Consider the following 18,402-nt stretch of genomic DNA (forward strand, 5'->3'; position numbering starts at 1 on the left):
GGGCTGGCACCCTGCCCGGGGTTTGTTTCCTGCCTTGTGCCCTGTGTTGGCTAGGATTGGCTCCAGCAGACCCCTGTGACCCTGTAGTTCGGACACAGAGGGTTGGATAATGGATGGATAAGAAGAAAATGTGAAACACCTCCAAAGGGGGTGAATACTTTTAATAGGGCCTGAACAGTCATGGCCAAAAGTTCTGAGAATGACCCAGGTGTTGGTTTTCACAAAGTTTGCTGCTTCAGTGTTTTAAGATCTTTTTATCAGATGTTTCTCTGGTACACTGAAGTAGAATTACAAGCAGTTCATAAGTTTCAAAAGCTTTTATTGACGATGACATGAAGTTTATGCGCAGAGTCAATATTTGCAGTGTTGGCCCTTCTTTCATGACTTCTGCAATTCTCCCTGGCATGCTGACAATCAACTTCTAGGCCAAATCCTGACTGATGGCGGCCCATTCTTGTATAATTAATGCTTGGGCTTGGAGTTTGTCAGAATTTGGGGGATTTTGTTTGTCCACCTGCCTCTTCAGGATTGACCACAAGTTCTCAATGGGATTAAAGACTGGGAAGTTTCCTGGCCATGGACCCCAAATTCCGATGTTTTGTTCCCAGAGTCATTTAGTTCTCACTGTTGCTTTATGGCCCGGTGCTCCATCATGCTGGATTGTTCATTGTTGGTCACCAAACTGTTCTTGGATGGTTGGGAGAAGTTGATCTTGGAGGATGTTTTGGTCCCATTCTTTATTCATGGCTGTGTTTTTAGGCAAAATTGTGAGTGGGCCCACTGCCTTGACTGAGAAGCAACCCCACATGACATGAATGGTCTCAGGATGTTTTACTGTTGGCGTGACACAGGACTAATGGTAGCACTCTTCACCTTTTCTTCTCTGGATGCCCCAAACAATCGGAAAGGGGATTCATCAGAGAAGATTATTTATTTATTATCAATCTTTAATTTAATATTGTTTTCTGTATCAGTAAGGTGCTGCTGGAGTATGAGAATTTCCCCTTGGGATTAATAAAGTATCTATCTATCTAAGATGACTTGATCCCCAACAGTCCTCATCAGTCCAACCCCTGTACCTTTTACAGAATATCAGTCTGTCCCTGATGTTTTTCTGGGTTTCTTTGCTGCCCTTCTCGACACCCACCAGACCATTCTCCCAAATTATTCGCCTCACTCACACCTGCCTGCTGCAATTCCTGAGCAAGCTCTGCACTGTTGGTGCCCTGATCCCGATCCAAGAATAAAAAATGGGACTAAAACATCCTCCGAGAGCAACTTCTCCCACCCATCCAAGAACAGTTTAGTGACCAACAATGAACAATCCAGCATAATGGAGCAGCGGGCCATAAGGCAAAAGTGAGAACCAAGTGGCTCGGGTAACAAAACATCAAAAATTTGGGTCCATGGCCAGGAAACTCAATTGAGGACTTGTGGTCAATCCTCAAGAGGCGAGTTGACAAAGAAAAACCCCCAAATTCTGATTATGCAAGAATGGGCTGCCATCAGTCAGGATTTGGCCCAGAAGTTGAGGAACAGCATGGCAGGGCGAATTGCAGAGGTCTTGAAAAAGAAAGAAGGGCCAACACTGTAAATATTGACTCTTTGCATAAACTTAATGTCATTGTCAATAAAAGCACACTAAGGATTAAAAGGGGAGTTTCCATCGTTGAAAATGAGATTACTTTAGGGTAACAGAGTTAAAGACCTGCATGAAGGAGGGTTGATAACTCCAGCTTGACTTTAAACACTGCAGACAAATTTAAACACACAAAAAAAAAAATGACCAGGGCCACTGATATAAATTATTTTAGAGTTCATGTTGATCAAGTGCATCTATATGATGTTTTCAAAATATACTAGACGAAAACTCAGCCTTTATTTAAATGTTTGACGCAGGCCTCTGTCTAAGGCTGTATTATACCAGCTTAGGGGATGGCAGACATGTGAATAAACTGATTTTGACCACCACAACAGGCCTACAGAACTGAGCCTTGACTGACATGACGGTGGTACAATTAGAGGCCATTATGACAAATGCTGCCCCATCCTCTCAGGGACACATTGCTCTGGAGTACCTTTATTCACCAGCTTCTTCCACCATAGCATGCTAGGGGCACTATTATATCACAATTCTGCCCATAGCCAACATACAATAGGCTCTGTCCCACAGTAGTTTGTTTTTAGGAACCAAGGAGTTCCTATACAATGTAGGCCCTGGGCCACTTTCATGTGCTGCCTTCCCAGGGCACAACAAACACTGTAACCATCATGCGTAATATATGACGTGCATAGAAAAGCATTGTGGTGTAAAGTGTGTTGTGATCAGGAGTTCACGGGAGACGCCCGCACTTTACTGTGTCAAAGCAATTAGGACTTCACGGGGATGTTAAATGCTGTGATGCAGCGCATCACGGAGGCGGCTATGAAGCGGGATGCAGTACGAAGTGTGGCGCTCCTGTTTCGCTGACAACTCTCCAACGTCCAAACTACTAACAGATTTGTAAGGTGGCACCAGTCCTTGTGGTCAACCAATCGGCACAATTCATCGCCTGAGCCCCACCCACCATAATTCCTAGTTGAACGAAAAGTACACACCCTGGAGTAGAAGATAAGAAAACGACCAGGAATTACAAATGGCCTGAGCTCATGTGGTAGGAATGCTACAAAAGTTTCTCAGGTTTCAAAAAAGTCCCCGGTTCCTGCAATGGGAAAGCACCCAATGTAACACTTCCTCCCATAATGCCAGTTGTAATAGGCACACTGACATGGGGGCAATTTGTGGACAGTATACATTAAATATTCACAGAATATCTTATGTGTACATAGTTTTTTATTCTATTGTTTTACACTCCGATTTCATGTTCTGTGTTGCTAGTGAATTAAATGCTCAAAAATGTACAGCTGTCTCTTGCAACTATGATGGATGTTTGCATTAAAGTGTGAATATAATAATAATAATAATAATTCATTACATTTATATAGCGCTTTTCTGAGTACTCAAAGCACTATCCACATAGGGAGAAACCGGGAAGCGAACCCACAATCTTCCACAGTCTCCTTACTGCAAAGCAGCAGCACTACCACTGCGCCACCTGCCTAATATAAGCTAATGTTACAAAGTACAAGAACTATTTTACATCTGTCAAGATTAGAAAAACTCCAAGCTGTGTTGAAAAGACTCACCATGCTGTCACTAGGCTTCATGCCTTGCTGGCGACCCATCATTTGCAACACTTCTTCTAAGTAGTGCTCCTTCACTGGGTACATGAAGCCTGGAACCTTAACCACTGGACAGTTATTGAAGAATTCGGAGAGTCTCTGCATGTCTCCACTGGCACTCATCAGCACCAGCCGAAGCTTGGGATTGGCATCCAGGAGCTTTCTGAGAAGCACCAGGAGAAAGTCTGTGTTGATATCCCTCTCATGGACCTCGTCCACAATCACGTGGCTCACACCTTCCAGTTCGGGGTTTCCTTGTAGTTTTTTTAACAGAATACCAACTGTGCAGAAGAGAAGTGCCCCACCACGCTGTGGAAGAGAGCTCTCCAGGCGCACCTGTGGGCAGTGAAGAAGATGGACAATTAGGACAATGGATCCACTTTGGGAGAAGCTTTACAATCTTTAGAATGTCTGCTCCAGTATATTGGTGAGTACCGATTTCACATTACTAGAGGTAGGGGATTCCTTTTTCCTTGTAAAATTTGCACTAAGCTCCTTCATAACTGGATATGTAGAAGTCTAACATTCTAAAGTGTCATTTTCACAGATAAACTGATGACCACAGGCTTTACCTGGTCAACGTTTATTAACAAAATGAAATCCTGTAGGCTTACTGTTAGGTGATCATAAAAATACTATAACAAATAAGATTCCCTTCATATATATATATATATGTATATACTTTTTTAACTAATAAAACATGTACATATAAAGGTCTACATGTGGAAGTGTGTGTGTCTGTCTGTCCGACCCGGAAGTGCGAGGCTACAGCATGAAGCTCAAAGACAGCGATTCTGTCACCAAAGTGAAACCGCCGAGAAAAGAGAATCTCGCTTAGTCGCTAATACACAAATGAGGCAAGCACATCAGGAAAACGAAACCTCTGAGGAGAGAGAATCTCGCTTAGTCGCTAATACACAAACGAGGCGAGAACAAACGGGAAAACGAAACATCTGAGGAGAGAGAAACTCGCTTAACTGCTAATGCACAACCAATGCGACTGATTGATTGAAGTGCCATAATCCATGGTTTCTAGGAGCCCAGGCTTTTTACAGCACGGCCTTAAACAGCTAGTATGGTATAAAAGACTTACTATAAGTACAAGCCACAAAAGACATGTTCATAAAATGTTCATCACAAAGATGCAAGGCTAACATGCTTAACAAACTTACAAATATATTGGACAAATTCGGCGCTTAAGCTAACAAGCCTACCGTTTAGTAAGTAATGAGGGCCAATTCTTTCCTCTGCTTTTTTGTCTAATTAAAAAGGTGTGCTGCTGAAATAAACGCAGGCTCAAACACCATCCACTCTCAGACAAGGAGTGTCAGTTTATATTAAAAGACAAAATGAAAAGGTCTGAACTCAGTAAAGAAGCTTCTACTTTAATTTTTGTTGAAGCCACTTCTCTCTTTTCTTACACTCCTAGTTCAGGTGGACAATATACGAGGATGACCCAAAAATAATGAATTTTTTTTTTAATCGTATTTAATTCTCTGAACATTTCCAAAATTTAATCACCCTCAAAATACCCTCCCTGAGACACAATATACTTGTCCCACCACTTTTTCCATTGTTCAAAACTGTTCTGAAACTCTCGCAATGTGATAGCCTTCAGTGCCTCCGTCATTTGCTTCTTGACCTCCTCTACATCTTCAAAGAGCTTTCCTTTAAGGTCCCTCTTCATTCTTGGAAATAAGAAAAAAAAAATTCATAGGGTGTAAGGTCCAGGGGAGTGGTTGGGGGGTATTGTGGGGACCATTGTCATCCTGTTTTTCGTGAGAAATGGCCACACACTCAATGCTGTGTGGGAGGAAGCGTTGTCGTGATGCAGAAGCCACTTGACTGATCGGCACAATTGGGTCGTTTTCTCCGCACAGCATCACACAATCTCTAGAGCACTTTAACTCTTTGTGGGCTGAATATTTTTTCCAAAAAGGAAAGTTTTTTGAAAAACACACAAAGCAATGGTTTCAAACAGAAATTAACATAAAACATCTGCCAGGTGTCAGCGGAGGTTGCAGTCACAGTGCATCACAGTCTGGTTTGTACCTCTTTGTCACTGTAAGTGGCGGTCCTCCCAGGTGAATGTTGCTATAGGCACAGCAGCTACACAAATCTGTTCAGCACCATGATCACCTTGGGACTGATCAGCTGATGCTAGTACCGCACATTCGTTTTCATCCACTTGTGTCAAAATTGGAGCCCAATTCAGCAATAACTTGCCAAATGTCGTCCACTCCGTTATGCACTCGCTCTGACCTCTCGTCTGATGTCGATACCACTTTTGCCATCATTTGCTCCTTGCTACTCACGCGAGCACAGGGAATCTTGGTCAAACCAATAAAGCTGACTTTCCTTCCAGCAAAGAGAGTCCAACTAAAACATAACTGGGTTTTCTCACCATTTAGAGTCGATTACTGCCGTCAACCAGTACTTTTGACAAAAGTCGACATTCGCCCAAAAAGAGTTAAGGTAAAAACCCTTGCCTGGCTCAAAGCTTCTTCTTTGAAAGCCTCTCAAAGCATTGTGTCAGCTTCTGCTGCTGTTTACCCCAAAAGGAAACAGAACTTGATGCAAAACACGTTATTCTTTCAAGTCTGCCATCACAAAATCGATGAAGACGGTAACAGAGGCTCAAGGAAAAAAATTACACTGACCTCACAAACCTTTCTCCAAGGATGCCACTTGGCCAAATGATGCAGAGGGTAGTCGAGTACACGCACCTAGCCAGCAAACATAGGAACCAACCTCCAGAAAAAAAAATTCTCATTATTTTTGAGTTCCCCCTCATATATATTTGCTGCTCCTTTAGTTATGTTTTTCAGTTTAGAAAAGCAGATACTCAGAAAATGTTTTTATGAGATTGGCCAATTTACCGATGACCAACCGATCAGCAGCTGATTGGTCAGAGCATCATTACGGCAATTAAATAATTGTGAAATACACACTTTGAATTAAAGGGTGGTCGGGCACACAATATATCTTCTTATATAATACGCTACCGTGGCTGTCCATTTGTCTGTCCAGGATTTTAAATCACCTGTAGCTCGCAATCCATTTGAACTACTGACCTGAAATTTGGTACACATATACTACGTGATGTCTACTATCCGCTTTCGGGGTGATGATTGACCTCCAGGGTTATTCCTCTTTTTATCTTTATTTTATTTTAGAATCGACTCTTGGCTGCAGCCAGAAGGGCGGCTGTGCAGCACATGTGTACGGGCGCCGTTCTCATCCCTACCACCTTCGCCGTCACTTCCCCTACCTCTTCATATGTTACATCATTCTTGAGGTAGACTGAAGACTTAAGTGCCAGATTAAGTGAAAAATTAAGGAAAATGTACAAAGTAATTGCAACACAAACACTGACAATCAGTTTTAACGCGAAAAGATGTCGGCGAAAGAACAGAAGAAGTGGGTCGCTAGGGTGGAGAAAAGAAGATCTGCTCAGGAAGCATCAAGCACATCAACCTCTGAGCAAACGAATGGTAAACGTACAGAGAAAGAGGATGAAAACTAGGAATGAAAACTCAAGTCAAGTGTATTCACTGCAGTGCACCGTTTCTGGTATGTAAGTATATCAGGTTTTTCTAATGCTAAACAACCCAAAAGATAAATATTACAGCAGTAAAAATGTTTGCAGTAGAAACACTGATTCCAGAGACTTTAACTGCAGGACATTGTAAACTAAACTGTTTGTAGCTAATGTGGCAGTCACTATGAATCCTACATCATCAAATCACAGAAAAAAACGATTAAAAGGAACTGGGGTTCATTATACCTGGTAGCCTACTTTCTTGCACAGACCTGGGCCCAGCTCCTGGCTGACTCGGTGTGCCACTGACATAGCGCTGATTCGTCTTGGCTGAGTGATCAAGATGTTGCACGAAGAACCGCAGCCTTCCTGAATATACTTTTCCAGAATGAATCGGGGAATGCGAGTAGTCTTCCCACAACCTGTCTCACCGGCAATGATAGTTACACGGTTATCCTTAACAGCAGCCACCACTCGATCTTTGTGCAAGTCCACAGGTAACTCTTTAAGGCCGCCCTTGTTCTGCTGCAAATTCCACTTATGCAGTAGAGTCTCATTCATTTTTTGTGATTCCCAGTCAGGGAACGGCGCATACTGACCACCTGCAATAGCATCCATTATATGGTCATTGTCCTGTACTTCTCCCAAAGCTTCCATCTCATCTGAAAAGGAACTATCAGGGCTGCTTCCTAACGGATACTGCAGAGAAGAAGAAATCACAAAAATGAAAGATTAACTAAGAATGATACTGAAAAGAATTGCCGTTGTCTATACATTAAACCCAACATGCAAAGGATGAAACAGTGAAAGATACACATTCACAGCACACATTGTAATAAACGTATCAGAAAGCAGAAAGTATACAGGTACTGCTTTAAAATAATCACAGATATTTACTAAGCATAAGTGGCACAGCACCACAGAAAGGTGTGAAGCAGTTTTAATGGAGGACAATAAGCAATAATGGGGCGGAGTGGTGGCTCTGAGGCTAAGGATCTGTGCTGGTATCCAGAAGGATGCCGGTTCGAATCCCCGTCACTGCCAAAAGAGATCCTACTCTGCTGGGCCCATGAGCAAGACCCTTAACCTGTAATTGCTCCAGGGGCGCTGTACCCTGCGTTCTGACCCCAAGGGGTATGCGAAAACTAACAAATTCATAATACAAGAAATTGTATAAGGACAAATAACCAAACAAAAACAAAAAAAAAAATAAGCAGGTTTCCAAATCCAACGTCTGAACACAGAAACTGAAGAAGCCTTCACCGAAAGCAAATGAGCAGATAACTGGAGGCGTCATCTTTACTGTAGTGAGCTGCATCACTGGGCACAGGGATTTTTTTTATTATTTATTTATTTGGTGGAGTGGTATTAGGCAAGTGACAGTAACCTGCAGGGTCTCAGTGGAAGTTGTCTAGGACTGCTTGAGAAGCTGAGTGAGGGTGTCAGACAATTAAAACACTCTTTTTTTAATAGCTCGTCAAACTTCGTCCATGAGGACTCTGGACTGATCTTAAGGTACAACTCCTAAAAGCTGATGTTTCAAATGTATATTTTACACTAAAATCCACCTCAAAAGTAAACATGGTGTGACCCTCTCTAACCACTCTCCTCTTATCTTGGAGCTTACATCCTACGTGTTTGTCGCCCTACTTACTCAACTTGCAACTTCCATTCTAACCCAATGTCATTAGCAGTTGAAAACTTTATAGAGTTCATCTCCAATCAAATTCAATGCTTTTTGAGACCAATGAATCCTCAGAGGTTTCCACCTGAACACTCTAGGACACGATGAACGCAATTTTAATGAGGATGAATCTCTTTGATAAAAAAACAAACTACAGACTAGAAGACATCACAACTGATGGTTACAGAGATTTCCAGAACAGGAAGATCTCCCAATGAGGTTCTCTATAAGGAAAAGACTGACTTTCGACTCAGAATGTAATCTCTTAACAAAAACAAAAACTAGACAAATTATTTTAAAATCACGACATCATTAGTGTCAATTATAAGAGAAGGCTAACAAGATTCTACCTCAACAAATACAGGAAGTTTTGCAATGCAGTAACAGAAATTACCAATGCAACAGAAAATAAAATCAGGAAGTACAAAGAGTAAAATAAACACATTTAAGGAATACTGTAAATCCTTGTATTTCTCGCAGTGTAAAGAAGATGGGACACAAGCTAAGGAGTTTTTCAATAAAATGCAAAATATCACAGCTCAATATTCAGAAGAATCCAAAAAACCACTGACACTTTTAGAAACAGTGAATGCCGTAAACTCCCTCGAAAATGGGAGTTACAGGTGAGGATAGCTACCCAGTGGAGTTGTAAAAAAAATGTTCCAGCAAGTTGGCTCCATTCATTTTAATATCATTTATAGCAGCTAAAGAAAGGAAACTCCACTTCTAATGTCCCACCAAACATTAGTGTTTTTCCCCAAAGAAAAGTCAAGACAATGTGCATCATACAGACCAGTTTCACTAATGAATGACGGTGTTAAGAAATAAGCTTAGCAAGACAGGGTGGATAGGCAGCCAGGAAACACACCCACCAGTCTACCCTGTGAAGTGCGCTTGAGAAGCCCCAGAAGACACTGGGAAAGTGCAGTACTGGCAAACAGATCATTTCTCTTTTTTTTCAAATGAATTATTTCATACAAACAGATATTTGGTTTCATGGTTTGTTTTGAGTGTTAATTATACTTTAACAGGACTCTCACCTTATAAACATACATACTGAAAACAAAGAATCTTTTAAAATTTTAAATACAACACGAGGTTTACACTTTACTAACCTGCAACAAATAGCGGTGGATCCTCTCCTGTAACTCAACAGGAACTTCAATCCGGCACGGCTGCTTTTCCTGCTGCCCCAGCTGACGTATTGCATCAAGGTGGTACATGGCGTGAGTCAATGGGTTGTTATTTCGGTCGATGAGACCCAAGGCCTACATGTACAGAACATCACGTCAGACAAGACACTAGAGGTGCTGATCCAAATTATCTGGGCTACCTACAATGCATCTGAAAGTCAGGCACTGACATATAACAAGACCTTAAACATTTTATTTGCTATTATTAAGACTATTAGGCACTATAACACCACTTTAGGATAAGAGTCACCCATTGTGCATCTATTAGCCACTTACCAATGGAGCAGAACTTTAACAAAGGTTTTGTTGGTCTTAATTACCATTAGGTGACAAACAGAGAGCATGTACGAGAGAAAGACTTTAAAAGTACATTTCTCAAGTGCCCTATGTCCAACCCTATATCGCAATGCGAGACTACATGACCTAAGGCTGTATTCTTATTGCTGTGTTTTCAGTTCCATAGATATAGATATAAGTATATAAGGTGAGACACAAAAATAGCCGGACTGGTAAAAAAAAAATATTTATTAATGAATTCCAGTATTTTAAACATTGTCACATTCTAATACACTCCCCATCCCGATCTCTACACCACTCCATATGGATCTTCCATTGATTGAAACATTGCTGGAAGTCTTCTTGCTTGAGGCTATTCAACAGGCTTGCCGTTTCTGTCTTCATTTCATCCACTGAAGAAAAATGTGTTCCCTTCAGGTCACTTTTGCTTTTCAGGAACAAGTAAAAATCACAGGACGCTAAATCGGGCTAATAGGGAGGATGATCAAGGACAGGAATGTTTCTGTCAGTCAAAAACTGCTTTACGGAAAAAGAGAAAATTTGCGAGAAATTTGATGTTGATTTGCTGTTCGATTTTTTTTCACCCGACATTATTGCGGCAACTCATCTAGTGACTGCTGTGCAAATACTGACTGGGCTATTCACAAGATATAAATAGCCAGTCAGCGGTTTGAGAGGATATAGTTCTATGATTCACATCCGGCCAACCTCCAGATGGTTTTCCAGGAAAGCCCCAAGCCCAGTTCAGTTATTTTTGTGTCTCGTCTCGTATGTGTATGTGTACATGCATGTTTTTGTTGGTTTTATGATTTTATTATCTGTACGGTGTCCTTGGGTGTTTAGAAAGGCACCTTGAAATAAAATGTATTATTATTATTAAAACTTTTAGCATGTGGAAAAGAATTCTGCAAGAAATAAGACCTGTCACAGTGTTTTTGGAAAATATTACAGTAGGGTAGGATCAAAAGGAAATCGTCTGCTGATAAATAGCTTGAGGTGCAGAGTTTGTTTCATCCAGAAGCCATTTATAGTAACACGGGATAAATAGGATGGAGCTTGAACAGCACATCTTGAAACCCCAGTCTGCTTTAAAATCTTTGTCTGGGAGAGACCTTGCTGATGCAGTATAACTACCTTGTGTCTTGTTGCTGTGCTCAGTCTTGCCATGACATGAAACTGTCTTCCACAACCTCACCTTGGTAGCAGAGTCTGGTTGTTCCTCACCAAGTTTTAAGCCTCCTACACAGCTGTTTCTGTTTCAGTTAATGACTGTGTTTCAACCTACGTGTGACATTGATGATCATTAGCACCTGTTTGGTAGAATTGGCTGATCAGACACCTGACTAGAATCCTACAAAATTCCTGACTTTGTGCAAGTGGACCTGTAAGAATTGATGCTGGCTTGAAGGCAAAAGGTAGTAACACCAAAAATTGATTAGATTTAGATTTTTCTTTTGTTTGCTTACTTTGCATTTTGTAAATTGATAACAATAAACAATCATTATTTATATTTCTGAAAGCATTCTTTGTTTACAGCATTTTTTCACATCTGCCAAAAACTTTTGCACAGTACTGTATATCTATATATATATCTATATATATATATATATCTATCTATATCTATATATATATATATATATATATATATCTCTATATCTATATCTATATATATATATATATATATATATATCTATATCTATATATATATTCTAGACATTAAGCCTGTTACAATAACAGGTGCTAGAACAGTAGTCCATAAACATTAGTAGGAACAGTCCGTATTAAATGGCAAGGGACCTTTTACCTCATTCAATTTTTTCCGTAAAATGCCTGTAATTTTCTTTGACAGTAATAATGGCTCTGCTGTCCGTAATATGCGTTTAAATTTCTGTCACAACAGTGGGCAATCAGCAGATTCTCCCCAGCAACTGATGTAATGTGCACGAAAATAAATCTTCTTTTACTTTACACTTTACCGGGCCAAGCTTCTTAATCGCAAATCTGACATCCTCAGAGTGAACACTTGCACAACATTGGTGAAGCTGGTCTCCGCGTCTCAGTACCCGATTGGGTTTTTGTGTTTTCTGTTTTAGGTCTTACCTAATTTACCGAAATACGATTGGATCTTCCGCGCGATATTTTATAGGTCCTGCCCTCTCTGCCTTGTGTGACGCGTCAGGCGGCCTTTGAAGCATCGCACCGTGCCCCGCGCATGCGCACTTCACCAGAAGACACACACGGACACTGGACGCACACAGGGATTTTATTAAAGAGGATATATATATATATATATATATATATATATATATTATACATTCATGGCATTCGTAGTCTGAATCACAATCTTATTGTATGGGTGACATCCGAGGTTCGATTCCCCGAGAGGGGGTACAGTGAGTGTGTACGCCTGATGAGCCCAGAATTAGGGCGAAACACGAGTTGTGTACTCTTTGCATTATTTGACAGTAAACTAAATTATATAAAATCCAACATCTGTCTGCTTTTCACAAGAGAACTACTTATCGGATTTGGTTCAGGTTTTTATCTGGAATTTGCTTGAACATTCTGGTTGATTTTGCACCTTCTCTCATTGTGCTAGGTTACATAGGTCGCTTGCGGTACCGATTTATTTGCATGAATCTGAGAGAGACACAATGGGCCCAAGGGGAGGGGGAAGTGGGTGGGGCCCTCCTCACTAACGCGCCAGCCTCGGGGCGTATCTTACCTTTGCTTAGCTAGCGAATGACAGAACTACTTAACAGATTTAGATTGGGTTTTTTTTCTTTAAATTTGCTTGAACATTCCGGTTGATTTCGCAACTTTTCTCATTGCACTAAGAGTCATAGTTTGCTTGCAGGAACAATATACTTGCACAAATCCGAGACAGAGGCTGCGGGCCAAGGGGAAGCGTGACGTCAGGAGTGGGGACCCAGGCAGGGCCCTCTTTACTCCCGTGCCAGCCTCTGTTCGAGTCGGTGTACCTCTGCGTTTTGGAGTGTACCTTGCCTCCGCTTAGCTAGTGATACCGGTTTGTTTATTGATGTTTAAAGTTTGTCCTGTTTCACTGCTACACAGATGAAGCCACGGGGGACGGCTAGTTGCAATTAAAGACAAGTCAGTTAATTAAATAATCAAACATTACTAAACAGTTTTAATGTACTTTGGTCAAATCAACCATCACACATATTACATTCTAATAAATCCTACATACACAGACTTTACTTTGTTAATTTAATGTAAAGATAGTGTAGGCCTGGCCTAACATTAACCTCTTTCCCACGCCCTGGACCATACCAACACCCCCAACCCCAAACAAAACAAACCCTGCCTTCTTCTCACCTTCAACTTCTTGCAGGCAAGGGCAGCAGCTCGGTTCTCAGCTTCAGACTTATGTCGCCCCCTGGCTATGAATGTGAGCACATAAGGCCACTGCAGGGTTAACTCACAAGTCTTCAACTTTCCACCTTCAGTCCTGTACTTCATAAAATCCTGCAGAAGGAAAACATTGAAATTGTTAATCGCATCTCATGCTAGACTCTCGCACAGTTAGAATTTGTGAAAGCATAAGCTGGTTAGGTAAACAAAGAATTTTGATGTCTACAGGATTCAGAAGTCATATGTTATACAGACGACACGGTAGTGCAGTGGTTAGCGCTGTCGCTTCACAGCTCTAGCACCTCTGGTCTGAATCTTGTGCCTGGAGGTTGTTCATGTGGAATCTGCCTGTTCTTCCTATGTCTGTGTTGGTTTTCCTCCAGGTGCATCCCCAAAAATGGGCAGGTTACGTTAAGTGGCGATTCTAAATTGGCAACCTCTCCAGTGTTGCTCCTGGCCTTAAGCCCTGTGCTGCTAGCACAGTCACAGCCCCTTACTCACTAGATTTGCTTGAAATGCTTTTCAGTTGGTTTCAGATTAATTTGACTTATGATAGACTTAAAACTGTCTATAATTAAAACTCTGATTTCAGTGTTTATACCTCTAAGATCCTTAAAATAAAACAGACAAACCACCAGTGACACTCTTTTTTTCCATGTAATTATGTTCACACTAATCTTAAAACAGGCCTTCAGTCCCACACTTCCAGCACAAGCCTATTAGCTTTAATGTAGCAGGTAGAAAAACGAGAGAAATCAACTCACCACAATGTTAGAAGAAGCTGTGGCCACCTGGACAACATTAACCAGCAAAGCCTTAGGATTCGGGAACATCTTTAGAGCAAGTGCTCCATTAACATCATCTTGTTCAAACCTTGAAAGACATTTAAAATCAAATTAATTCACATTCAGATAAAATTCAGAGACAATAAACAGTTCACTGACACACTATTATTACCTACAAGGTAAATATTTTAAATATAAGAAATTATTGTCCAAGAGTAGGGGATCTTAAAACAATCTTTGTAAAGATTATATGGAAACAAATGACCTTGTTACATTTAGAAATAAAAGCAGTCAAGAAAACTAGAGAAGCTCCTAAACACATCTAACTATTCTTTCTTTGTGAGCAAAGATGCAAACCAAAATGTTAGCCAACAAACAAGACTTAAATAATCTGTCTGCTTACTGCATGCCCTGTACCTGCCAGTTTCTTTAGGTGTCTTTGTTTCCTTGTTTATGTCTGAAATAAAGTCCGTCACATCCAGCACACCCTCTTCTGCTTCTTCTTGACGCCATTCCTCCTCCTCCTCATCTTCATCCTCTTCAGTAAGTTGTGTGGTCACTGCAGGTGTCTTGTATGTCATGGAGCGATACTCTTTAGCCTTGAACATCCTATTGCCAGGGCCCAACAAACCCATGTCCTGAATAAAAAGGAAATGTGGCTGTAAGAGCATTTAAAAAAAATTAAACAGCCCCACCGGACAATTATGATTTAAATAAACTGTGGCACATCTGGTGCTCTCAGGTGATAAAACTTGCTATGATACCCGACGTCTCTATTTATTTGATAAACAGTAACGGCGCACTGCAGTGAATACACTTGACTTGAGCATTCCTAGTTTTCATCCTCTTTCTCCGTCTCTGTTTAGCATTCGTTTGCTCAGAGGTTGATGCGCTTGCTGCGTCCTGACCAGCTCTTCTTTTCTCCACCCTAGCGGCCCGCTTCTTCTCTTCTTTTGTCGCCATCTTTTCGCGTTAAAACTGATTAAGTCAGTTTTTGTGTTGCAATTACTTAGTACAGGGGTGGGCAAATTCATTCCTGGAGGGCCGCAGTGGCTGCAGGTTTTTGTTCTAACCCAATTGCTTAATAAGAAGCACTTATTGCTCTAGAAACACTTCTGCTTCATTTTAGTTATCTCCCTCGTTAAGATTATGAACCCTTATTGCTTATTTAAGTCTTAAACAGCTGCATTCTTGGTTTTTAATTGCTCCTTATTAGCAATAAGATGCAAATGACAAAAGAAACCAGCAGTTATCCATTTTGCTTGTTACCCTTTACACCTGTGTGTATTTATCGTGTACTATTTGGTTTAATTAAATACTTGGAAGGAAAGAGAAGAGAAAAAAGGGAAGGATTGAGAATTTCCCATCCGTTTTACACTTCAAAGTATTTGGATGATATCCTTAGAATGGAAAAAAAAATCTCGGATATGAGAATGACTTGACATAGCTGAGCTAAAGCACTAATAAGCCATACAATGTAATTATTGGCAAGGATTGTTTTCTAATTAAGCAACTGGGTTGGAACAAAAACCCGCAGCCACTGCGGCCCTCCAGGAATGAATTTGCCCACCCCTGACTTAGTACATTTTCATTAATTTTTCACTTAAGCTGGCATTTAAGTCTTCAATTTGCCTCAAGAATGATTTACAATATGAAGAGGTAGGGGAAGTGATGGCGAAGGTGGTGGGGATGAGAACGGCACCTGTATACATGCTGGCCTCTGCCAAGAGTTGACAATAAAATAAAAATAAAAACATTGGAGGTCAATAATCACCCCAAAAAATGACAGTAGACATCACATAGTATATGGGTACCAAATTTCAGGTCAATAGGTCAAACGGTTTGCGAGCTACAGGTGATTTAAAATCCTGGACAGACAAATTAACAGCCACGGTAGCGTAATATATAAGTAGATACTGAAACCACGGCTTTATTAGTGATTACTTAACCTAGAAATTCATAGAAAGACAACAAATCAATATTAATTGGTGAAAACTGGCTTAGTATTTACATCCCGGGTTTGTGTTTCTAGAATTATGAATGCTGTAAGGCTGGTGCTAAAAATCAAAATAAAACTTCACTTTAAATGTAACACTCCACTCATATCTGAAAAGCATTAAGTGTGTAGCCCCTGTGAGACCAAGGGTATTTTTTTTGACATGACTTTACTTTCAAAGAGTTCAAGATAGATATATGTGTATCATATTGACTACATCTCTCTTTCTCATTATTATATATATATATATATATATATATATATATATATATATATATATATATAAAAATCCAGCGTCTGTCTGCCTGTCCGCTTTTCACCAAAGAACTACTTAACGGATTTAGATCGTGTTTTTTTTCTATAATTTTCTTGAACATTCTGGTTGATTTTTGCGACTTTTCTCACCGACTCTCTTCATAGTTCGCTTGCAGAGGTGATATATTCGTGCTAATCCAAGAGAGAGGCTGCAGGGCAAGGGGAGGGGGAAGCGTGACCATCCTCACTGTCCTGTTTCACTACGGTTAGCATACACTATATGAGTGCTCAAAAGATTATAATCACTCAGAAATGTTCATGTTTTAGACTGAAACTGAATTTTTTTTTTAAAATTAAGGTGTCACTAAATTGATTTAAAAATATAGCCAAGATTTTTCCAATGTTGCAAATGGCTATCACTGCTTGAAATGAATGATTTGTAATTCTAAATGACTGCAAAGCTCCATTACTCCAGTATCCTAATGATAAGCTCTCTTAGTTTATCCTTAATTGATGGCCTATAAATGCCAATTGGTTATTAGATAAACCTCTGTAATTGCATTAGTACAGCTGAACCCTGTTATTCTGTTCAATATAGCAAGTACAATGTCTTTCCTGGGGTTACGAGGCATTCCTAAAGTTTAATGCTGGGCTCAGAAATGGCCGCAATTAAACCACTTTCTCAAGAAACTTGTCAGTCTATTGATGCTTTGTGAAAATAAAGGCTGTTCCATGTGATAGTGTCGAGAAACTGGAGATTTAATACAATGGTGTGCACTGCCGTCTAGAGGGAAGCGGGCAAACTAAATCACACTAAAGGTCCAGGTGCACAACCCCAGAAGAGGATAAGGACATCTAAGTGTATAGTTTGAGAAAAAGATGCCTTACAGGTCCACAGTAGGCAGTTTTCTTAATTACATATCAAATAACAGTGTTGTCTGCATCAGTGAAAACAAAAGGCTAAAACGGATGAAGGTCTGGAGGCACCTAGAAATCAACTGCCCCTTGACAGTGTTCTTTTGTCCATTTTAAACTTTTTGTTTCGTTTACCAGCTTCTGATGGCATTTTCTTTAAAACTCTTACTTCATGGCACATATACAGTACATTCATAAACATACACTAAATATATATATACAGTATCCACATGCCATCCAGTTTGACTCCTGTCTTGACACCTGGATAGACTCCAGCCACCTACAAACCTGAACTGTACTGAGCAGGGTTGGTAACGTTAAACTAATGGTGAGATCGGGATGTGCTGCATGAACTTAGAATTTCAATTTGAGCTCTACAGCCAAAACTAGAAATGATTATAGCACATTAAGAGAAATACAATTATTACAATAGGAAACTGTCATGTATTTTGTACCCTGAAGGTCTGAATGAAACAAAAACTTTTCACTGTAAAATTAAAAATTATTTTTCAAAAGGCTTAAAGCCTTAGTGACATTCCATATAAATGATGACTAATGATGCTGTGGAACCTGGGGCGTGTACAGCCCCATTAACCCCGACACAGACAGGCAGACACAAATATTGCCCAGTACAGACCTTTATTTTAAGTGGGGCAGCGCTTTTCCTTCATTCCCCACTGTACAGAGCACAGTACCCAAGCGCAGTCACACGTCTGCCGCCTCTCCCAGCAAGCTTCGTCTTCCTCCTCCCGACTCTGGCTCCTCGAATGGAGTGAGGTGGCCCCTTTTATAAGGCACCCAGAAGTGCTCTATGTTCTTCCAGATCTTCTTCCAGCAGCACTACCCGGTGTGGCGGAAGTGCTGCAACACAGGGCTCAGCAACTGTTCAGGTGCCCCCTGGTGGTGTCCACAGGCCCCAGCAGGGTTGAGCTTCTGTGCTCCAAACCCGTGGCCCCCACTGTAACCCAGGGGGATCGCCCTCTAGTGTTCCCGGGGAGGTGTTGCCCTGAATATGTCCTCTCCCCCAGTCCTTCCATCATAGGGGCAAGGACCCCAGCCGTCCACCACATTGCTTACTTATGCTAAAGCATAAATTGAATGCTCCTTTTTTCTAGAAGGGAGAGTAAAACTCATTATTT

The 18,402-nt window shown here is 40.8% G+C and overlaps 2 protein-coding genes across 2 annotated transcripts in view; both read right to left on the reverse strand.

Annotated features, from left to right (window-relative positions):
• Positions 1-18,402, reverse strand: part of LOC114653992 (alanine aminotransferase 2-like) — a 493,749-nt gene that overhangs the window by 443,288 nt on the left and 32,059 nt on the right. The gene's annotated exons all lie outside the window — the stretch shown is intronic.
• dhx30 (DEAH (Asp-Glu-Ala-His) box helicase 30) overlaps positions 1-18,402 on the reverse strand; it is a 57,239-nt gene that overhangs the window by 33,785 nt on the left and 5,052 nt on the right. The window contains 6 exon segments of the mRNA XM_051929022.1: positions 3,187-3,558; positions 7,010-7,462; positions 9,563-9,715; positions 13,277-13,426; positions 14,077-14,185; positions 14,515-14,735. Of these exon segments, the coding sequence (XP_051784982.1) occupies positions 3,187-3,558; positions 7,010-7,462; positions 9,563-9,715; positions 13,277-13,426; positions 14,077-14,185; positions 14,515-14,735 (1,458 nt within the window).

This window comes from Erpetoichthys calabaricus, chromosome 6 (genome assembly GCF_900747795.2).
Source record: "Erpetoichthys calabaricus chromosome 6, fErpCal1.3, whole genome shotgun sequence".
Lineage (NCBI taxonomy): Eukaryota > Metazoa > Chordata > Cladistia > Polypteriformes > Polypteridae > Erpetoichthys > Erpetoichthys calabaricus.